The 24266-nt window shown below is 38.5% G+C and overlaps 1 protein-coding gene across 2 annotated transcripts in view; it reads left to right on the top strand.

Moving 5' to 3' along the window:
• Positions 1-24266, top strand: part of MICAL3 (microtubule associated monooxygenase, calponin and LIM domain containing 3) — a 240384-nt gene that overhangs the window by 91782 nt on the left and 124336 nt on the right. The window contains exons 6-18 of one of the 2 annotated variants that reach the window (XM_027857318.1): positions 476-631; positions 3084-3184; positions 5440-5697; positions 6188-6303; positions 8321-8447; positions 9318-9414; positions 13401-13548; positions 15170-15366; positions 16435-16541; positions 16650-16712; positions 17479-17655; positions 19083-19166; positions 23944-24042. In XM_027857318.1, coding sequence (XP_027713119.1) covers positions 476-631; positions 3084-3184; positions 5440-5697; positions 6188-6303; positions 8321-8447; positions 9318-9414; positions 13401-13548; positions 15170-15366; positions 16435-16541; positions 16650-16712; positions 17479-17655; positions 19083-19166; positions 23944-24042 — 1730 coding nt within the window. The remainder of the gene's footprint in view (positions 1-475; positions 632-3083; positions 3185-5439; positions 5698-6187; positions 6304-8320; positions 8448-9317; positions 9415-13400; positions 13549-15169; positions 15367-16434; positions 16542-16649; positions 16713-17478; positions 17656-19082; positions 19167-23943; positions 24043-24266) is intronic. The other variant, XM_027857317.1, reaches the window with a different exon arrangement.

The raw sequence follows: 24266 nt of genomic DNA, 5'->3' as shown, positions 1-24266 counted from the left end.
GTGTGTGTGTGTGTGTGTGTGTGTGTGTGTGTGTGTGTGTGTGTGTGCCAGCTGCTTTGAAGCTAAAAGAATTACATTCCATGACAATTGTTAGCTTTCCCTTCCCTCTCCACCCCCCCCTGCAACCCAGGGAATATCCTTGGGGTGTTGTAGTACACTCAGATATTCAGAAATATCTCCTAAGGTCCAGGTAGAAGAGGGCAGGCTTCTTATGTTGCTCATCTCCTTAGTAGTAGCAACACTATCAAGTCATGGTTTACAATATTAGGATTAAAATCAAACTGTAAACTAGGTAACATCTCATCTCTGGATGCTCCTGAGTATCAGTTTTCTTTTGTAGTTGGAAGGAGGGCGTGATAATTTCAAGTTTTTCTCCCATCTCCTCCCCCTGACCATAATCCTATCATGTTTCATCTCTCTCATTCGAATTGATCATCCTAGTAAGACTTCTCTGGGAAACTTTATCTTTCTCTAGGGTTTCGTCGGAAAGAATTTCGAGGCAAGTTGGCCATTGCCATCACAGCAAACTTCATCAACCGCCATACCACAGCAGAAGCCAAAGTAGAAGAGATCAGCGGTGTGGCCTTCATATTCAACCAGAAGTTCTTCCAGGAACTTCGAGAAGCCACAGGTTGGTGTGGCAGATGTTGTGGCCCTTGACAGGTTTAGAAATATAACTACTCAGTTTAGGTGTGCAAATAAGCAAGGAGCATGGGAGGTAGTTTAGTAAAATAAGATTCTTAAACATGACATTTTCTACTATTATTTCCCTTCAACTGTTTAGCAGTACTCTGTCCTTTTTAGAGCAAAGAGGTGTGTCAAGATAGGTTCTCTTCTCCCTGCAACTTTCCACCCCAAACCTTGGTGATGAGAATAAAATTACCATTTACGTAGCTTCAGGATTTTCAAAACATTTTATATACATTAATTAATTTGATCCTCACAACCACCCTGAATTAAATCCTCTTGTTATTTCTAATGCCCATTTTGCAAATAAGAAACTAGAACTGAGAGACCTTAACTGACTGGCCAGGTAAATGTTTGAGGCACAATTTGAACTCATATCATCCCCACTCCAAGTTTAACATTCTGTCCAAGATGCCACGCTTCCTCTTATTATGAGTTAAGGTGTGTTGGTAGAAACTCATTCTCTGGTTTTTCATTGGGGCAATGAAACTCACTTTAAGGATAAGGTGTGGTTTAAGTTCTCTGGCTGTGGTCTAAGATAGCCAAGAGGCTCAGGTTCTAATCTTACTCCTACCTCTGAGTTGCTGTATGGTGTGGGGTAAGTCACTTATCCTCTCTGGAACTCAGTTTTCTCATTGATAAAATTGGGGAGTTTAAACCATTTTTAAATTTCTGTGATTCCAGTCTTCTAAAGTCCAACCCAAATGCCACCCTCTCTGTGAAGCCTCCTTTGATTTCACCCTCATTAAAAATCTTTTCTACCTTGGACCTTATTTGGCTTTTGGTTTTACAACTTTCTGATGCACGTAGATATTGTGGTATTTTATCTTCTTTTTTCTTTCTTTACTTTAACTTGGTGACCTTCTCGACTCCCGTGAATATCTCTATGCAGGTGACTCTTACTCTCTACTGACCTCTGCTCCTGAATCATTAGCTGCTTATATTTCAAATGGGATGGCTCCTGGACTCAATACGGCAAAACAGAGCTCATTACCTTTATCCCACAACCACACCTCTCTTTTGAACTTCCCTATTTCTGTTGAGACCAACCACCATCCTGCCAGTCTCCCAGGTTCATCAGTTCCTCACCCCACATATGCAGTCAATTGTCAAATCTTATTATTTTTACAGCTACAACATCTCTCATATCTGTCCCCTTCTCACTATTCACAAAGCCAGTACTTTAGTTCAGGCTCTAATTATCTTTTTTAGACTATTTCATTGGCCACCTAATTAGTCTCCCTGCTTTAAGTCTCTTCGCTTTCTAATCTATCCTTTTCACAAATCCCTAAGAGATTTTTCTTGAGCACGGATCCCATCACGTTAACTCCACTTGCTCCCTATTGCCTCTAGGTTAAAATATAAACTTTGTTTGGCTTTTAAGCCCTACCTACCTTTCCAATCTGCTGCCTGCACTCAAACTACCTTGTATTTGTTTTGTGTATATACTTCAATAATATACATATTGTCTTCTAACTCTCCCTACCTGGGGAACTATTTCAGAGTTATTTAAGACCAGGGACTATTATTGGGTTATTATAAGGATCAAATGAAACGATATATGTAAAGTACTTTGGAAGTCTTAAAGTCCTATATACATTTTAGCTATTACCATTATTTGTTTGTTTGTTTATTTGGCTTTAGGGTCCTAATACCTCTAAGCACACAGTAGATGCTTAATAAATCCTTATCAATTTATTGATTGTCTGTAACAGTGATGTCAAACTCAACTAGAATGGGTACCGCTAATCCAAGAGTCCCTATGGGCTAACCATTGACTAAGTGTTAAAATGTAATATTATCTGTGTTTTATTGTATTTTTATTTTGCTGAATATTTCCCAATTACATTTGATTCTGGTTTTTGTCCACACTCAGAAGCGTTCCACACCATAGTCTGTAAGTTCCATGATAGTAGCCATTTTGTTCTCCTTCAGCATTTAGCACAGTGCTTTGAACAGAATAGGCAGTTCATAAAGATTTGTTAGATTAAATTGATTTTAGATAGATAAACTACAGTTTTTTGCTATGATGTTTCTTCATCCTTCACTACTGTGAACTTGGTTTCTCTCTAGCACCTATCTTCATTTAAGTCACTGGACTAAAAGGTGATCTAATCTACTCTCTGCCATCTAGCTAGCATATATGTCTTTAGTTCTCCTAACTAGATAATTCTCTATACTTCCCATTTAGAACTGAAATCTTTGTGTTTCATCTAAAGTCTTCATAGAGTTTAAAACCATTTCTTTTATTTTTCCCTTCCCTTAGTTCTCTTTACTAAAGTTAGATTTGTTCTTTTTCTGTACATTTCTCCTTGGTTCTCTGTGGTCCCATATTCAGTCATGTTAATGATGTTTGGGAAAGCAGTTAAATTTATACACTTGTCTTCTGGCTACAGGTATTGATTTGGAGAACATTGTCTACTACAAAGACGACACACACTACTTTGTTATGACAGCCAAAAAGCAGAGTTTACTAGATAAAGGAGTGATATTGAACGTAAGTTGAGTTTGTTTTAAAATTTTTTCTTTTTATGCTGAATACTTTCTAGTAATGTTCACCAGGGGGCCAAATTATATGATTATCCTAGTCCCCAACCTCTCTACCTTATTTCTTCCAAGAAAAATAGAAAGTAATCCCATCCCTATCACTTGGAAAAATGAGCTTTTCCTTTGGTGCTGTGTTAATAACAGTGTTAAGCCACTGAGATTTCAGAGGCTAATTGATGACTTAATTTGAAGTTGTAGAGAATGCTATGTTATGGGGCACAGCAGATTTGGCACAGAGGAGCTATTGACCTGGCTCATTAAAAGTGTGGGTGCTGTTCTGTACTTACTGCATGTGTTTTTATCCAGATTAGCCTTGAGCATAGGCCAGGTAATGGTAAATTCAACTCAAGCCAAATTTGGTCTGTCTTACTCGGAAATAACCACCCAGGGTGTATCTTCTTATCTTGAGCCTGTTGTGTCCCAACCTTGCCCAGATGAGTAATTGTATGGTTCTTGCCTTAGGATGATATCTGAAATGCCAAATTATCAGGTCCCATTTGGCTTGAATAGTTGATGTCTTCTTATTAATAAGCTTAGCACTAGGACAAAATCCTACAAAAGGTAATCTTCCCTTGGAACCTCAGAATCCTAGAGATTCACTATTGCTATATGAGGAAAGAGAGAGGTAAAGAGACACCCAGTATTGATACAGGTCTATTCTAAACTTCTATTCTCACCAGAAATGGGCAGGTGTGTTTTAGGTAGCTCTTTGTGTTTGTGGGGTGAAAGTACATGGTGAGTTTCAGTTTAATTTCAGGGATACTACTGTTCCCTTATCTGAGCACAAAGTAAGTTGGGAAATGATAAGCATAAACACATAGCATAATTGTTCCCTTTTGCCCCTAAATCTGGCCCTCGATTAGCCTACTTTTCCTTCAACCTAATGGGTATGAGGAAAACAAGACACTCAAGCAGTTTGACGTAACAGTATATGCCCTGTTGTTGTTTTAAAAAAACTGGACTTTTTTTTTTTTTAAATGACTGGGCTGTCATCTATATCCATCAAACTGTCATACCAGGGAACCAAGACTCATTTCAGATCTCCTGCTTTAAACAGACTGTATTTGGTGAAAGGAAATATGTAGGAACAATTTTAGAATTTCAAGACCTGATTTACTTTCCCTTTTTATTCCCTTCTGTAGAAGGCAGCAGGGATTATGCCATATGTATATCCTGACAAGCCTCCTGCAGACTCTCATTCATCAGTGAGCAAACATAGTTTTCCAAGACAAACTTGAATGTTTCTGTTTTGGCTTTTAACATTTTATAAATAAATGTTATCAGTGGTACTTTGGACCGTTAGGGCCTATTTCGATAAAATAGGAAATATCAATGCTACTATTCAAATCCTGCAGTTTCATCATAAGGGAAGGAATTTCTGATATCATTTTACAGAAACTTTGTTTTGTCATCATTATTTTCCCCTTTGAAGATGGATTCTTCTGGGTCCTTTCACAATCTAATTTTCATTTGTTGTGTTGAATACATTTTTTCCTATTTGCAATATATTTCTTCTCCCTAACTTCCTGGGCTACTATTGCTGCCTACCTTAAGCACCCAAACTTTAAAATCTTTCCTTTAGGCTGCACTTGAGATAGGAGGGTCATTTGGTGGTGGTGATTTAGGTGGTTTTGATTGCAGAGTCCCATTTTAGAGTTTAGCTTTTTATGAGCTGAAAGGATTAGAAACATCCATTTAAATTTTTTTTATTGATATCTTCTGTTTTTATATCACCTTTATGTTTTTATATATCTTTCCCTCTTCTTACCCAGAGAGCCATCCCTTATAACAAGGAATACAGTGGGGGGGGGGGACCAGTTCTAAACAATACATCAACTGAGTCTGACAGAATGTGCAATGTATGCTCCACATCCTTCATCATTCTTCCCCCTCCCCCTACACCCCAAAAAAAAAGGAGGGAGGGAGGGAGTGCATTTCCTCATCTGTTCTTAGAGGTTAAGCTTGGTCATTATAATTACACAATCTTCACTTTTGGAATTTTTGTTTTTTTAGTCATTGCATATGTTGTTTTCTTAGTTCTTAGTTTGCATCAGTTCACATCTTCCCATTCTTTTCTGAATTTTCCATATTCGTTGCTTCTTAGAATGTAGCAACATTCCATTATTTTTATGTATCACAATTTAAAAAATTTTAAGTCTCTACCTGAGTTCTTCCATCCTGAACCTCTTCTCTATTTGATGACAGGACTATGCTGACACAGAACTCTTGCTGTCTCGGGAGAATGTAGACCAGGAGGCTCTGCTCAGCTATGCCAGGGAAGCAGCTGACTTCTCTACCAATCAGCAGCTGCCATCATTGGACTTTGCCATCAATCACTATGGGCAACCAGATGTGGCCATGTTTGACTTTACCTGCATGTATGCATCAGAGAATGCAGCCCTGGTTCGGGAACAGAATGGTCATCAGTTATTGGTGGCCCTGGTTGGGGATAGTCTGCTTGAGGTGAGTATGAAAGAAGTCGTTGTTCAGTGGTGTCCAACTCTTTGTGACCACATTTGGGGTTTTCCTGGCGAAGAGGAGTGGTTTGCCATTTCCTTCTCCAGCTCATTTTACAGAGAAAGAAACCGAGGCAAACAGGGTTAAGCGACATGCCCAGACTCACACAACTAGTAAGTGTCTGAAGCCGGATTTGAACTCATGAAGATGAATCTTCCTGATTCCAGGCCCAGTGTTCTATCCACTGCACCACTGGCTGCCCGAGTATGAAAGAAGGGGAATGATATTTTATAGGGGAGTAATGCATCTGATACTACAGAATGAGCCATAGTTAGAGATATGAGCGGAGTTTTTATTTATCATATATTTACTCTAGCTAAACTTCCAGCAGAATGTCATGCTTTTTCATTCATGTTTCCCTTTTAACTTATTTTACTTTCTTTCTCTTTCTGCACTTCCCCCACCCCCTCTTCACCCTCAAAAAACTTTTACGCAGCCCTTTTGGCCGATGGGAACTGGAATAGCCCGCGGCTTTCTGGCTGCTATGGACTCAGCCTGGATGGTCCGAAGCTGGTCTCTAGGAATTAGTCCCCTGGAGGTCCTAGCAGAAAGGTAATGGAAATGGGTCCACCCCTGTTTGAAAATTAATACGGATGTTCGTTACTTCTCTCCTGGCAACCTCATTAGCTCCCGTGAATTTAACTGTCGCCTCTCTGCAGGTGACTCCCACATCTGTATTCAGCCCCAGTCTCTCCCTAAACTTCCGTCCTGTTTCGTCAGTTGCTTCTTGGTTATTTCAAACTGGATGTTCCTAAAACTATCCTAAAGTCAGCATGTCTAAAGCTGAATTCATTCTCTTTCCTCATAAACTCTCCTCTTTCAAACTTCCCTGATTCTGTCAAAAGCACTGTCATCCTTCTAGCATCTCAAGTTTGTAAGCTTGGCATTATTATTATTGACTCCTTGCTTTCTCTTATCCCACACATGCTCTCATTTGCCAAAGCTTGCCATTTCTTCCTTTACAACATCTCTCACATCTAACCCCTTCTCTCCACTTGCACACCTAACCACCTTCGTTCACCTGCTAATCATCATCTCTTGCCTAGATTATTGTAACACTTTCCTAATTGGTCTCCCAGCCCGAAGTCTTCCGTCGCCCCACTCCATTTCTCACAAGGCTACCAAAATAGTTTTCCTTATGCATTTCTGATCATGTCAATACCTTACTCGATCAATTCCAGTCTCTTCCTGTTGCCCTGGGAAGAAACTCCTTTGTTTAGCTTTTAAAGTCCTACGCAACATAGCCCCACCCTACCTTTCCAGTCTCATTAGACATCGTCTCTCTCTCTCTCTCTCTCTCTCACACACACACACACACACACACTCACACTCACACTCACACTCACACACTCTACAATTCATCCGCCACCCATCCCCTCATACACATGTATCTACAGCTCCCCCAAACTCACCTTCTCTGTGCTGCTTGCTCTTAAAGCAGCATCTTCTATCTCTGTGCCTTTGTCCTCGCTGTCCCCTATGCCTGGAATGCTTTTCTTCTATACTGCTGCTGCATAGAGTCCCTGTCTTCCTATAAGATGAAGTCCATTCACCATTATCTGCAGAAAACTTCTCCTGATCCACCCAGTTAGTGGCTTCCTTCCCAAACTATCTTGTTTTTAGCTATTTTGTGTGTACACTTATGAAGTATACTAAGTAAATACAAATACACACAAATAATTATACAATTATGTATGGATTAGCTTTTTATTTTTGCTGTATGTATACACACACACACATATATATATATTATATATATATATATATTTGGTGTGAGGCAGTTGGGGTTAAGTGATTTGCCCAGAGTCATACAGCTAGTAAGTATTATGTGTCTGAGGCCAGATTTGGACTCCAGAGCCGGTGCTCTATCCACTGCACCACTTAGTTGCCCCTTACTGTATATATTTTTATATGTACTTGTCTCCCCCATTAGAATGTAAGCTCATTGGAAGTAAGGAAGTATTTCATTTTTTGTACTTTTATCCTCAGCACTTAACACAGTGTCTGGTACATCACAGGCACCTAATAAATATTAATTGACTTAACTTAGGTTCTGATGTCTAACTTTGTCACTCAAAGACACCTTTTTTTTTTCGTTTGATTTTCTCCTATAATATGAAACACAGACAAGGTTATTTTGTGAGATCTTAGAATTGGAAGGAACCTGGTGGTCTAGTCCAAACCACTACCTGAAATTTCTGCTTATAGATTGGTATTAAGGGATGATAATTCTACTGTGTATTTGATAAGATGGTACCTAGTTCTTTTGTGATAACATTAAGAGGTTAAATACTTAATTAGTTGTTTTTATCATTAGAATCAGGACCTCATTCTTGCCCTAAGCAGTGGAATCTATGCTGGCTTTCTGGCCAACAGCCAGCCTGTTTCCTATGTCATTATTTCAGTGAGTCGGGAAAGCAAGAAATGTTATATGATGTGTGGCAAGTAAGCAAGAATAGAATTTTTCACTGTGTCCTTCAGTCCTCTTATATATACAATTAGAAGAGTAAATGGATGTCGCTGATATTATGTCAGGTCTTTTGAGTAATATTGGTATGTGATGTTGCAGGGAAAGCATTTATAGGTTGCTGCCTCAGACTACTCCTGAGAATGTGAGTAAAAACTTCAGCCGTTACAGCATCGATCCTGTCACCAGGTATCCCAATATCAATGTCAACTTCCTGCGGCCAAACCAGGTGAGGTCCATTTAGTCAGCCATCCTCTGGACTCAGTTTTATGATGGTCTTGAGCTCATCTGTTCACAAGGATCTATCTGATTGTAATATAATACATTTTTTTTTGGTGTGGACCTGTGATTTTACCATGTAGGTACCCAATGATATGGATTTATAAAATACTTTTAAAAGTCTGAAAGCTTTGTTATAGTATCTCCCACTGCCTCATGACATTCCTGTATGATTGGGAGTGGTAGATGCAATTTTCATTTGGTAGATAGAGAAACCAAGGTATTGATGATGGTGGCACCAGCACTACAACCCAGGTTTACCTGACTTAATCTGCTGCTTTGTTTTTTCTCATTATCTATACAGTAGCATTAATGCTTGAGGCAAGAATCTGGATTTTTCAAAAGTACAAATACCTGCCTCTTACCCAGAGTTTAAGTTTTGGGTCTTCTTTTCCCTCTTTTCCTTTTTCCCTCTACTTTTACATTAAGCGAATTGAATCCCCTCTTTCTACAAAAGGTAAGGGGTTCTCTTATGTCCCTTGATAGGTGGTTGTTTTGTGAAGTATCCCTATTGCACCATCACTCTTCTGTGTTGTGACTAAGGGAGTGTCAATTTTAACTGCTCGGTCATAGAGTTAAACGCAGCACAGTACATCAAGGCTTATGGAGTCTTTCTCTGTTCTTCTCCAGCACTAATGTTTTTGTTTTTCAAAATAAAAATTATTGGTCTTCAACATCTTCAGCCTCGAGAAAATTAGGATGTGGATACTAGGATGTGGGATTTTAGCATTTCTCTTCTTAAGCAACCTGTTGTGCTAATAACTTGAAATTTACTAGTGAGGCATGGCATTGTTTCTTTTAACCCACAATTCTTCTCCAGGTGCTTCATTTATATGACACAGGAGAGCTGAAAGATGTTCACCTGGAAATGGAGAACCTAGTGAACTCTCAAGTAACACCAAAGCTCACCCGAAATGGTAAGTTCAAGCAATGGTTTCCCCAAATGGTATTTATTCAGGTTAAGTACCCTTAGACAACATGGGGTGTTGAATAGAGAGCTGGCAGTGGAGTCAGGAAAACCATGGTTCAACTCCCCCTCTGACCCATACTAGCTATATGAAATTGAGCAAATCCTTGAGCCTTTGCATCTCAGGCAACTCTTTCAGACTACAAATTGTACAATTGCAGATCTACATTTGTAAAAGGAGTTTCTTCACTGGACCCTCCTTTAATCTAATAAAATCGCAAGTTTGATGGGGGGAAAGGCACCCCAAATAGAGATTATGTGATATGCCCTCTAATAGTAAGAGGAAGTAGTAATAGTAAGAGAAAATGATCCTGAATTTTTGTCTAAAATAACATTTCCACTTTGAAAAGTACTGAATAAAAGTAAATATTCTTGCTTTTAATTAATATTATTGGCATGTGGGTAAGATACTTGTGACCTCCTTTAAGTTATTGAATAGACTTTGGTTGTGAACATATAGTATTTAACAGGTTATTCTTCAAAGTTAGAACTATGATAGTATGAAACTAATTTTTCTTTTAAGTATTTTTTTATTATGTACTTGACAAGCACCAACAAACATGAACATTTCCACATTCAAGGAAGAACAGAAAAAGAGGATTATGTATTACATACAGCTTATTTCAAGTATATATTAGACTTAGAATTCTAATTTCGATCTAGCCCTGCTTGTCCCCATCCAAACTTTTTCTTTTCTGTGTGTTTTTAAAATGTTTCATTGATTCTTTTTTCCCTCTTTTCCTTGTTTTCAGTTTTTGGGGTTTTGAGGAGATTTTTTTGAGGAGGTGGTGCAGGAGGGGAATAATACTGATTCTTAAGAGAGTTTATTTTTATAAGAGTGAATTAATGTACCCTAGTATAAAATGTACCCTCTGGCATCCACTTCCCAGTGATGTAGGTTTCATTGTTCCTTACTACTCAAGTCTGTTTTTCAAGACCCTGTCGTTGAGAAGCTGGTTTTTAGCAATAATTCTCAGGTACTTGGGAGAAACATACTAGCTCCTCCACCGCTCATTCTGCTACTGTCTCATCACCCTATTTATTTCTCTGAGCTCAAAGGAAATCTTGAGGTATGCTCTGGTATTAACTTAAAAACTCTATTCTAATCAGCTTTGTCCCATCCCAGGTATATATAAAGTCAAGTAAGTTTCTTTTGCTATAAACTTTCTTTGTTTTCAAATACTGAACTTAGAAACTTTAACAAATGTCACTGTTTCTAGCCATAAGATTTATTCACAGTATCAGATAATAGAAAAATACAGATTCTTGAATAATTTATTCCATTGTGTTGGGTATCATAGCCATATTCTCATCTCGAAAAGAGAAATAAGAAGCCATTCGTTGGACTTCCTTCTTCAACTGCTGGTTCAGCTTTATCCCACTTATGTCTGGAAAAAAGTCTTTTCCTCCAAAAATATCTCATCAGTTCTTCTCTGAATGTAGTTATGTCAAAATGCCCATCAGAATTTTCCCAGTGGCAGCAAACTCAGTTTCAAGATCTTTCTCTAAGTCTGCCCATTTCTCTCTGATTCCCTTAAAGATATAAAATTTTCTATGGGAAAGACTCTTTAAGCTGGGATTACTCTTTTTAAAAGTACCTTTCTCAGGGGCAGCTAGGTGGCGCAGTGGATAGAGCACCGGCCCTGACTTCAGTTCAAATGTGGCCTCAGACCAGACACTCGACACTTACTAGCTGTGTGACCCTGGGCAAGTCACTTAACCCCAATTGCCCCCCCCCCCCAAAAAAAGTACCTTTCTCAGTTTTAGCAGCCTTCATAAAGGAGTTTTCCCTCCTTCCAATATTATTCCAAGTAGGGCTTCTTTCTGTATTTTATTTCTGGTTTGCAAAAATGTGAGGCTAGAACTTTTGGTTACTATTTTTAAAAAAAAGGATTAGCTGCTAGTTAGAATGGGTCTTTGGAAACTCGTATATTCATCTCCATTGTATTTGAATGAAGGATTTCCTTTTGAGTAGAGTCATCAGCAGATTCACAAAACATCTGTGGGACCTAAGAATCAGTGATGACTCAGTAGTTCCTATCTTCCATTTGAGCCCTTCAGTGACTGGCTTGAAAAAATTAAAACAAACAAAAAAGAAAAACAGCCATGGAAGTGAGCAGAACCAGATCATTTTAAACAATGACTACAATATTGTGAAGGAAAACAGCTTTTAAAAGTTTAAGAACAATGAACAAGACTTAAAATTAATGATCAACCACCTCTTTAGATGGATGATAATAAAATCAGGATTCCTACCTCTTGGCAGACAAATGGTAGACTCGAGGTCCATGGAAGGAGACATACATTTTTCAGACATAGTGTGTGAATTCATTTTGTTTCATTATACTTAGTTGTTACAAGGAAGGGCTTTTATTTTTTATTGCTGGGCAGGGTTATGAAGGGAGAGGAATAGTAGTAGTAATGCCAGAACACAAGAGGACCTAATGAAGTTCACAAGGGGGTACAGATGAGCCAGTGTTGGAACTACTGTGTTAAATTTAACATGTGCTTTAAAAGACAAGAGGTGTGTAATAGAGATTCATGGGATATACATATCCAGTCTTCCTTTTCTGTTCTTTGAGGAGTGAGGTAGTAGGATTTGTCTCTACACATAGCATCACTAATACAGAGTGTGGGGTCACTCGTTCCCACTTATAGGTCACCCCACTCCGGGTACTTGAATACATCTGATATTTAATTTTTTGATCCTAAGCTCTAGAGTAACTCAGATATATTTTATATTTCTTCATTAATTAATAAAATTTCAATATATGCCTTAACTATCTCAGTTTAGTACCTCTACCTCCAACTAATCAAATATTATTTAACAAACTGAAGAAATCTCTTTTCCCTATAGTAGTTACTCATGTCTTTCCAAATATGAAATCTCTTAATATTCCTAGGATTAAACAAATATTAAAGTTTCTTGACATGGAATATTTTAACTGTGAATTCAATAATAAAACAAAGACATAATTATTTATAATAGTTTAGCAGTGAAAATGATCACAGCCAGAGTCACCTACAGTGTTTTGGGATTGTCTTGGATCATTGTATTGCTGAGAATAGCTAATTCATTCACAGTTCTTCATCGTACATTATTGCTATTCTGTGTATAACTTTCTCCTGGTTCTGCTCACTTCACTTTGCATCGGTTCCCAATGTTTCTTTGTTAACTAACATTTAAGAAAGCTTTAATACAAAAAAAGTTTCTCACCTTTTTCTTTGTCTTCTCCATTGTTTATTTCATATATCAAACTTTATTTCACACATATTCTCCTTGACTCTAGGAAAAGCATCTCAATATGATACTAGTTACAACTATACCTCCAATTTTCTCTTGAGACAGCTACAATTTCTATAGCCTTCATAGGAGACGCTTTTGAAATAGGGGTTACATTTGTATATGGAAAAGAAACTTTTTTATATTTGTTTAGTTTAGAATAATAGGGGCAGCTAGGTGGCAGAGTGGATAGAGCACTGGCCCTAAAGTCAGGGCAACCTGAGTTCAAATCCAGTCTCAGACACCTAAAGCTTACTAGCTATGTGACTCTGAGCAAGTCACTTAACCCCAATTGCCTCACCAAAAACAAACGAAACAAAAATTAAATTAAAAAAAAAAGTTTAGAATAATAAGAAAAGAAAAAAAAACAGCTATATACCAGTTCATTTATTTTTCACTGTTTGAAGGGAAGTAGCTCTGACTTGTGAAGTTAGAGTCCAAAAAGGATGATGGTTTCTGGTCTACCCCCCACATTCCTCCTGTCATCATCTGAAGTTGTTATTCCTCATTGGCTTCTTTTGAGAACAGATGATTCTTATACTTCCTCCATAGACAAACTTTGCAGACTGCATTTGTATACTGTACAATGTCTAATTCCTTAGCTATACTGCTAGGTGACCAGTGACTGCTATGACTTTTCTCTGTATTTTTAGAGTCTGTGGCTCGTTCCAGCAAGCTGCTCGGCTGGTGCCAAAGGCAGACAGATGGCTATGCTGGAGTGAATGTGACAGATCTTACCATGTCCTGGAAAAGTGGCCTGGCTCTTTGTGCAATTATCCATAGATACCGCCCAGATCTCATGTAAGTTGTGGTAAACCATATTTGTATATTTTTCTTGCCCAGAAATCTGAGTGTCCTGCCTGTGGTTAGCTATATGTTTTTCTTTTAGTCGGGTAAAGTGCAGGGTAAAGCAGTTTATCTCAGTGACGATAATTCATATGCAGCCAGTTATAATTAAGCATCATCTGCAAGGCACTATACAAGCTCAGTTTAGACACAGGGTTAAGAAGCCCCAACACCCCTTCATGTGGGCTTACTTGTTTCACATATAGAAAAGTCTATCATTACCCTTGAAGAAATAACTAAGAGTACTGATATGGTCAGTGGTGTTATTTCCTTCTTATCTTCCAGTCCCATTAAACAGCTCTAAGTATCTGCTTCAGTCCCCACACAGAGTCCCACAAAACAGATTCACATGAAAGTGAAATGAAGAGATACTATTTTTTACATAATAGTCAATATGCAATACCTTTGTGCCAATTTCCCCTTTGGTTTTATTTTCATAGCTAGCTTAGGGATATTTAAAAAGTACTCTGATACAAAATAGAGAAAGATATTTTCAAAATGTTTTGATAATAGAAATTTCTAGTTTTCTTGGATAAGATGAATTTATGTATTTTACCCCTCAGCTCATTTGGTGGTTACCATGAAATGACTTGAGGGATGAGAAGTTTGAGGTAGGTTTTGAATAAAGAGATTAGGTAACTACATTTGGGACTTAGAAGTCAATTCTGTGCAAAAACTGTGTCCAAGAAGAAAGCATAAGGATGGGGAGGGGGGTGAAGGGGGGGGCGAAGCAAGGAAGGCTGTTGCTGTTACAAAATGTCGGATGCTGCCTTGGTTAGTTCTAGCAGAGTTAGTTGTTTCCTAATGGCAAAACAAAAGACACTGAGGTCATTTGGCATTGCTTAGACCTTGTTCACATACTTGACTCAGTTTGGGGCCCTGTGTTTTGAAAGACGGAATCTGTTGACAAGAGGAATAATTTTTTTTTTAAAAAAATCCCATTTAAAAAAAATAACCTCTGAGGTCTGGAGGTTAATATAGCAATAGAGACTGCCTAGTGAGCACCAAAACACTTACAGAGGAATCCATATCCATTTTTCTTCAGATTGAACAACAGAGAGCTTCAAGTACAGTGGGGAAATGTTCATCTGAGTACTTTGGAAAACTCAGGAAATTTAGCAATGGAAAAAAATCTTCCAAGGAAGGTTGTGGAATTTCCCTTGGAGAAGTAATGCTGATTTAAGAATTACCAGAGCCTGCTTAACAAAACAAAATCTTATTGCAGAGAGACGGATACCGAGTCGCATTTGAGAAATCTGGTCTACATATATGATTGTTATTATTTAGTATATCATCAGGACCAGTAAGATAAACTAGACATATATTAAGGTTAAAGTCTGTCTATGAGCTTATAAATTTAGGTAGGTAAGAATAGTTCTAGTTTTTCCTCACCTGCTTCCCTGTAATAGATCCTTGAGCAAGGATTTGCTTAGAAAATGCTTTACATTCTTTAAATCAAAGGAAAGAGAAATAGTGTCAGGTAACATGCAAGTTTCTGCCTTCAGATTCGGTAGATTGACATTTCCTTATTTGTTCCTTTAAGAAATTCATTTTTTTTTTAAACCTCACTTTTCAGAGATTTTGATTCTTTAGATGAGCATAACACAGAGAAGAACAATCAACTGGCATTTGATATTGCTGAAAAGGAATTAGGAATTTCTCCCATCATGACAGGCAAGGAAATGGCTTCAGTTGGGGAACCAGACAAGCTATCAATGGTGATGTACCTGACCCAGTTCTATGAGATGTTCAAGGACTCCATCCCCTCCAGTGGTAAGGAATCTAGGACAAAAGTCTATTATAAGTGGCAAATGCTATAAAATTCCTTCATTTCCTGTTTGTCTGAATTTCTTCTTCCCCCACCCCACCCTTCCAGCCACATCCTTCAGCTGTACCACCAAACGCAAATTCCAACAGGGAAGTCAGTGACTACACAGAACTTTGCCTTCTTGGTCATGGAAATAAATAAATATATATATATATATATAGAGAGAGAGAGAGAGAGAGAGAGAGAGATTTTTTTTTTCATAGAAACCTGAGGAAAACCTGTACAGACTCTTTATTTTAGTGCAGTTGAACTGAAAACTAAATTTGAAAAGTGTATTAGCTCCTCCTGTAACTGCTGGCAAGCATGTAGAAAAATCAGTGTTTGGTGAAAATCTGAATAGGCTGGTAACTCCTTACATGACTCCCCTTCACATGCTCCGTGGTCCAGCCAAACCATGCTGCTCCTTCAGACAAGACATTCTCTGTCCCATCGCACAAGCTGTCCCTTTGCCTAGAATGTACTCCTACCCCTTAGAATCACTCGTTTCCTTCAAATTAGAGATCAGACTCACTGATTTCTGACTCCCCTCCCCCACCTAGTTATTAGTATCTTTCCTAAAATTACTTTTTGTCTTATATTTACATAAATATAATGTGTCGTTTTCCCTGTTTGGACTCCAGTCTCAATCTGAGTAGTCTGGTAACTCCTTTACCAGCTCTTTGAGTGGAGAGACTGTTCATTTTTTTATCTTCATATTTAGTCAGTCAGTAAATATTAAACGCCTACTATGTGCTAGGAACTGTGCTATGGGTACAAATAAAGGCAAGAGATAGTTTCAGCCCTTCAGGAGCTCACGATCTAATGGGGAAGATGCATTACATGCAAACAACTACATACAAATAATCTATAGACAGGATAAATTGGGATTACTCAGAAGAGTAGGGTTCTACTGGGTATCATGCCTCATGCCTAATAAATGTTTGTTAGTTGATCATCAAAAAAGAGGCCTGGTCAAGACTGACTACTTCTGAGTTTCTCATGGAAGTTTCTGACCCAAGTATTTTTGCTCACAGTTACTTTGGATGCTGAAGAGAAAGCGGTCCTGATTGCTAGTACCAAATCCCCCATCTCTTTCCTTAGCAAACTTGGGCAGAGCATCTCCCGGAAGCGTACTCCCAAGGTAAAGAGGGCACTTTTTTCTTATGTTGGGAAGCTGATCACTTGGTGAAGGAATGTCTGGTTATGCTGACCTGTAGTATAAATGTTTTCTCTCCCCTTCTCGGTACAGGATAAGAAAGAGAAGGACTTGGATGGTGTGGGGAAGAGAAGGAAGACCAGTCAGTCAGAAGAGGTGAGAATAAACTAGAAAGCTAATTAGATTGAATTACCTTTATGTTCAAATTCTGCTCTTGCTGAGTCAGATTTGGGCATATTTTCATATTCATCCCTAAACCTTTATATGAATTTCTGTGGTCAGATCATCTCTCTACTTAATGTTTTCCTTTGGTCTTTTTGTTTGTTTATTATTATTGTTGTTATTGTTGTTGTGTTAGGAGAGTCATCAATAAGATGCACTCATAAACCATTTATTTGCCATCTGCCCTACCATTGTCTTCTAAGTTTCTCTCCCCAGGCCTTACTCTCTGCCTTTGCCTCTAAACTCTTCAGGCCTCTGACACTGGCATTTGACATTTATATAGCCTAAGGACCTTTGGGCCTTGCTATCTTTTCTCCCACTGAAGCCTTAGGACTTTTGGTCATTTCTAGCTACCCTGAAACTGAACTTTCTTTGGTGTATTATCTACCTGATTAGAGTGTGAGCTCCATGAGGACAGGAGCTCTCAATTTTTCAATTTGTATCTCTAGAGGTGTGCGTAGCATATAGTAAGTGCTTAATAAATGCTTATTCATTCATCCATCCTGTCAAAGGGATCCTCCCGCCTGGCATGCTGTTAACACTAGTACTTTCTCCCTTCCTGAGTCCTGAGAGAAGATGGAACATTACTTGTTAAGCCTCAACAGAAGTAAAAAAACTGAAACTCTCTTATAGGGAAAGACAATTGGGGGAAGCTGTGAATGAGACTGAGTGTTTTGATTCTTGGGTTTTGCTGTCCTAGGAGGAACCACCTCGAGGTTACAGGGAAGAGAGGCCCACTCTGGTAAGCGCCCTAACCGAGAGGAGGATTGATGTTGCTATTGGTAACCAGAATAAAGTGAAGTCCATGGCTACCCAACTACTGGCAAAATTTGAGGAGAATGCACCACTACAATCCACTGCTGGCATAAGGAGACAGGTAGGATACAGAATCATGTCTTATCCTTGGATTTGGGTTGAGGTATAGGAAAATAAAGGTCACTTTGTATTTCTTGATTATCAAGAAGCAGCTCTGTTGTGTGACCCTGCTATGCTAGTCTTTCTGGGCCCAAATACTACAAAGAGAAACTGCAATGCTGGTTACACTGCCTGAGTGTGGTAACATCCAGTGAAGAATTGTGATCGGGGGAGGTTGGACCTTAGAGGAGAAGGTGATTAGTATCCCTTGGCTGATATAACTGGGTTCCTGCTTGCCCACTCCCAAAGTCTAAACAGGTGGAATTCAGGAAGAATCTGAGCCCACTATGAATCCTCTCTCTGTGCAGAGGACTTGAGGTGACCACATTAGTTTAATTAGTCTAAATGTCCCAATTGCCTTCTCCAAAGAACCCAACCTTCTCAAGTTTATGGCAGATTAGATTTTGGCCAAAAGATAATACGTTTCAGGATTAGATCCCAGGTTTTCTTACTACAAATCCAGTGTTCTTTCTGTTGTACAACACTGCTCTGAGGCTTACTGTCTCTAAATCTATCGATGTGTTTCCCATCAGTCTAGGAAAATGTCTCATAATTTAATCACCAAGCCACTTCCAATCCCACGAGTCTATGAAAAGGCCTGAAAAAGTTTTGACTTACAAAGAGAGATATCTTTATCAGCTATTACTCCTCTTCTATCTTCACAGGGATTGTGGGGGGATGGTTTTTTAGAATCCTTTTTTCTTAAATGAATTTTATCTTATTGTTTTTATATCGCCTAATTTTCCCCTGTATTCCTCCCCTTGGCCCTTTCTCCCAGAGAGCCATCCCAGTTATTTTAAAATCTTAGAGGAATTCCTTTTTTTTCCACCCAAAATGATCTGGCAGTCTAAGATGATATCTTCTTCAGTGTTTCTTTATCATGAGGAGTCTTTTGTCTGTTCTTTTCACTCAAAATAGCCACATGGTTTCTAGCATATCAGGAGCGGAATTGGCTTTATTTTCAGGAACAGCAACCTAGCCGGCCTTCTCTTTTATCATTCGGCATGAGAGAAGAGTTGCATTTAGCTAACCATGTTTCTCGTTCTGGGTGAATAATTTGGTTTTCTAAACTGAAATAAGACCAAGCAAGAGAACTACTGAACCTGGGAAAAGAAAAGTCAAAATCATATATACTCTCATTTTCCTGTTTTGATTTTACTTTGATTTGTTATTCCAGTAGTTAAAATTGTGACTTTTTTGAGTAATCCATTCTTACTTAAGAATCATTTTTACCAAGAATTTTTTTAGGTCATAAATATGTGTTTGATACCGTGTTCCATTCCTCCTCCCTCCAGTCATCAACTTCCATTCATTTCCCCTGCTTCTTATTTTATGTTATTTTGTCTCTTTGTCCTGACTCCCCATCCACTCTTGATTTATATGTGACAGCCAATCCACGAGCGTTGCATCAGCCAGCCATCCTGCAGACAGCCTGAGCAGGGCCGCCCTGCTCCGATACCTCAGTGGAAACAGGTAAAGGAATTATCCAGTGACCAGGATGTTTGTCTTCTTGTGTCTCACCTCCCTTATCTTCCTCCTGAACAAGAGAATGGTGAAGCCTGAAATCTATTAGTTTATGCTTCCTTTGGGAGTAACTATTAGGTTTACAGCAACCCTGTAAATAGTTACTTGCCAGATTAGAATGGGAAATTAATAGGCAATGCTAATTTTCTATTTCATTACTTGTATACTTCCTTTTGGTAAACTATTTTAAAGACTTGTGGACCACTGGGTGTTGATGAATGTATACTTGAATGTATATTTGGTAGATAAAGCACCTTTTGGGCTTTAGATAGTTGTCATTTTAGCAGATCCTTTTTGCAAGTCTATGAACTATATTTCTCAAGATCTGGTTGGTAGAAGAGTTATACAAAGGAAAATGCTAAATTTTTTAGCCCTGGAGATCATGACAACATGGTCTTTCATTTCAGACCAGGGAAATAGTGTACGAACCAATACCAAGAAAATTATCTTGGAGTTTAAAAAAATCCTAACAGAGCTATTCCCTCAGCATGTTCCTAGGATTCTGTCCATAAATTTAAATCTTCTCCTGGGAAAGACTGTGAAAGCTGAGCAGGGTTAGGCTTCTACTCTTGGAAAAAGGCCATTGTTAAGCAATACAGTACAGGAAGGGAGGTGGAGGAGGGTGTCTATTTAAATGTGGCAACTGTAAGAAGCAGAAAATCCACAGGTGGGGTCTGGTTGGTTTTCTACTTGACTTTCCCCCATATCATAATTAGACGTGTTGACTATGACCTCATTAGCTCCATTAGACTGAAAGATGGTCCCAAAATTGGGTTTTATACTAAACTTTAAGAAATAAAAGTGAGCCCCTCACCTCTAAAGTGAACCATCATTAGGTGAATTTACAAGTGAGAATATGAGTTTTAGAACAGAACTTCCTTCCTAATCTGATATCTTCCTAGCTTTGATTCTTCTATTTGATTCCCTATTAAAAGCAAACTATTGGCTGCAGAACAATCTGGGAGTAAGACCATGACTGAGAGGAGAGTCCAGTGTAATGTTTCAGTGACAATCTAAGTTTGGAGAAGTCTCTGAAGAACTTGGCATTCTACTTGGGATGTGTCCTGTCAGATTCCAGTTTTGAAGAGAGATGCTTTTAAGGGGCAGAAGTGAGAGGTCTGTTAAAAAGGAGAGCAGACTATTTCAAATCCCCAAGCTTTCAGATGCCTTTCTTAAAAGGCCTTGGAAATGAGGATATCACCATGTTTGGAGGCACTTTGAATAATGATTTTTGTGTCAGTGGGAGAGGAAAGTACTGTAAATACCATCTGCTTGGGGCAGCTTCAGACGGACCTGCTGGGCAATATGAATACCCAAATAAGAATAAGAATAACCAAAAATCTTCAGTTAAAGTAGTTTTTCCTTTTGAATCTGTAAGTAGCTAGTGAATAGAGCACTGAACCTGGAGTCATGAAGACCTGAATTCAAATCCAGCTTTAGATGCTAATTAGCTGTGTGATTCTTAGCAAATCACTTAACCTCTGTTAGTTTCCTCATCTGTAAAATGAGGATAATAATAGCACCTACATCTCAGAGTTGCTATGAGGGTGAAATGAGATCACATTGGCAAATTGTGATTAAAGCACTATAGAAATGTCAGCCATTATTATTATCATTATCATTATTAATTAATCAATAAATACTTATTAACTGTCTACTTTGTACTGGGCACTGTGTTAAGTGCTGGGGATACAAAAAGAGGGAAAAGATAGTCCTGTCCTCAAGGAGCTTGCAATCTATTATTATTATTATTATTATTATCATCATCATCATCATCATCATCATCATCAGCCACAAGGAAGTTGGTAAGTTAGGGAGCTGTGATTGAACAGAAGTTGTCCAAAAGTGGCAGGTCTACTTCTTGGTTATTTCAAGCAATTTTTGTCATTCTTGTCGGTCTGCATGCCATTTTGTCTTGTTTTGTCATCATCATAAAGCATTTGTGAGGTGCATAATTTGTGGGTGGCCCTATGCAAGGGGCTAAGCAGAGAAAGTCACGTGGGGGCCATCTCGCTGGCTTGGCATGCCTTCAGTCTCAGGCCACACTGAGTTGAAATACATATATAGGAAACACAGCATAGAGTAGGAAAAAAAATGAATGAACACACTAGGGGAATAAATAGGGCAAAGATTTGTGCAGAGTATTTCTCCAGATTTCATCTCCAGACTAGATGGGGAAGAAACCATGAACTTTTTTTTTTTTTAATGGTACCTGAAAAAGGATTTAGGTGAAAGAAAAGCTTACTTGCTCTGGCTTTTTCTCACATGCAACAGATTTCTTTGAGAAATGGTTTTACATGGTTGTAAAAGAATATTCATGAGAAGAATACAGCTCCTTTCTTGTGTATGTGTGTATGTGCGCGCGCGCGCACAAACGCATACACGTGTGCACACACTGCTAAAATTTGCGTGCTGATTTTTTTTTTCCAGAAGAAAAGCAGAGGATGGGATCTTCATCTAGAATTATCATCTGAAAAGTGTAGGATAGAGTAATGGTGTTCTAGATACTACAGGAGTTTTTTGGTACTGTAGAAAATCTCCTTCCATTTACTGCTTCTCTACCTCCATGTCCCATTACCCATGTGAGATGGACAGCAGGTCTTTGTGACTTAGGGTGTGGTCTTCCCTTTCCAGGTATTTCAGATGGCAGGGAGGGGGCAGGAGTCAAGAAAGGGATGTAAAGTACTGCTGCATTGGCTAAGTTGGCCAAAGGAGCAGTTTCTCTTTGGGCGAAGCAGAAGGACGAAATGAACGACCTCCATGTTTAAACATTGCGTTTCCCCCTCTCTACATTCTTTTGCATGTTTACTTCAGAAATATGTCCTTTAGGTACCCTTTGTATGTGATGTGGGTTTGGTTGGGCTTGCCCCGCTGTGCAAGGCCTGAGTAAATTAGAAAATGCTTTTTTCTGGGACTTGTACTTCTCACAGACTGTACTCTCCACTAGAATCAGACGCTCTAAGCAGGGCAGCACCTGCCTCATGGCAGAACCCTGCATAATCATTCTCAGTCTGAGACAAAAAAAAAAAAAGCTTCTGGGAAGGTCACTAGAAAATGTAAATACAAAGAGGAAGCAGCAAATGTCTTGGAACCAGTCGGGGTTCTTGCAGGAAATGACTAAAAAGGAGGGAATGGGGGAAAGAAGCTAGGGACAGGATATCCAAGGTGTTCAGTTGGGTGAAATGTGGTTTGTTTTTACATCCTCCTTCTTCTATTTCATTGTAGTCCTTTGGCAGTAATCCCAGAACTTTGTGAATATGTAGAAAGGACCACTGAAGATGGAGGAAATGGCACGATGGTATTACAGATGGTTTCTGAGTCTCTGCTTTGCTGCTGATTGTCATTCAAGTATCAGTTGGTTCTTATCTGTTTTGTGTTGTAGACCCCTCTGGTAGTCTTGTAAAACTTAGGAGCACCTTCTCAGAATAATGTTTTCAAGTGCACAAAATGTACAGGATTACAAAGAAATATATTATACTGAAACATATAGTATAATATATGAATATATACTATATTATATTGAAATGTAATTTGTCAATTTTTTTAAGGTTCAAGGGACCCCCCAGTTAAGAACTCCCAATCTAGGCCAGTATTCTAGCCATAGTGATTAACAACCAATAGTTAAACTCTTAATCTTCACCATACCATCCCATCTTCTAATATTTTAATAAAGCCACCAAGTAATAATAGCTTATATGTAGTGCTTTGCTTTACACATTATCTCATTTCAATTAAGGTAATATATACAAAAAAACCTTACAAATCTACACAATATATAAATGTTAGCTATTATTCTTTTATCCTCATGGCTTTAAGTATTTGAGTCATTGAGTATTGCAGATGTCATTCCTACTTGATGGATGAGGAAAATTTGAATCAGAGGGATTAAGTGACTTGGCAGGGGTCACACAGCTAGTAAGGGACAGAGCCAGGATTTAAACACAGGGCTTTTGAGATTACCAGGTGCCATGCTAAGAGCTGGCGATAAGAAAGTCTTTGCCCTCAAGGAGTTTACTATTCTAATGTAGGAAGAAGACAACAGAGAAAGAGGGTGGGAAAGACAGTTATATATTAGTGTGTTTTGGAAATGGCCAAGAAATGATATGGAAGTCCAGTTCCAAGCTCACTTTTCAGAACTCAGAATGGTTCTAGGGGCTGGAGTGCAGATGGTCTGATTCTGAAGTAGCCAAGAAGTGACCAAATCAAGTGATATAGAAAGTGCCTCACTTGATTAGCGCAGAGGGTTTTGTTTGTTTTGTTCTTATATTTGCTTTTATTTTGAACTTGACAATCATTAATAACCATGAACTTTTCTATATACAAAGGACAGAAAAATTGGATTTTATGTGAAATTTTGTGAATTTATTACGTATAGTTCAGGGGTTTTACACAGTAAATTTATTATTGGTGTACCATTATTCACCTTCTTATCTTTGTTCAATTCTGAATGCATAGTACGTTTTAACTAAAATTTCCTCCATATTAGGTAGCCTGTGAGCTAGCCCTTTTAGAAATGCAAATCTGATGGGGGCATTGAAGATGAAAAGCTAGCTTCTCTTCTTGACTGTACCATGATTTCTTAGTGATGTAGAAAGGGCAGAGGAAGAAACCCTTCTTGGTAATCTGTCAGAGGCTGCCCCTTAGCCTTTCCAAAGCTAGCCTGTATTTTCCGACCAGCTTCAATGTTTTTTTTTTTCCCTCTTTGTGTGTCTTGTTAATGCAAAAGCGACGGCGAAAGGAGTATTCTCGAACATGCCCGAAAAAAGTGATTACACTTTCTTCTCCCTCCATTCCACCTTCTTCTCAATTATATTGCGGTCAACAGGTGATCCTTTCTGCATGCCCTCTCTTCCCTTTTTCTTGTATTCCTCACCTGTGCAGGCGGCTAGACTAGTGACCACTTCAGTGGTCCCTCCTATTAATGAGAGCTTTACAAAATCCAAACTACTTATCTTCATTGCTATAAACTATGTAATTCCTGACTGTTCAGACCCTGAATGATTCCTTTTTCCTACAAAATTCATATCAAAATTCATATTACTTTGAAAA

Source organism: Vombatus ursinus, unplaced genomic scaffold, assembly GCF_900497805.2.
Source record: "Vombatus ursinus unplaced genomic scaffold, bare-nosed wombat genome assembly UNPS02012082.1, whole genome shotgun sequence".
Lineage (NCBI taxonomy): Eukaryota > Metazoa > Chordata > Mammalia > Diprotodontia > Vombatidae > Vombatus > Vombatus ursinus.
The sequence above is the reverse complement of the archived record's forward strand: the minus strand, read 5'-3'. Positions and strand labels throughout refer to the sequence as shown.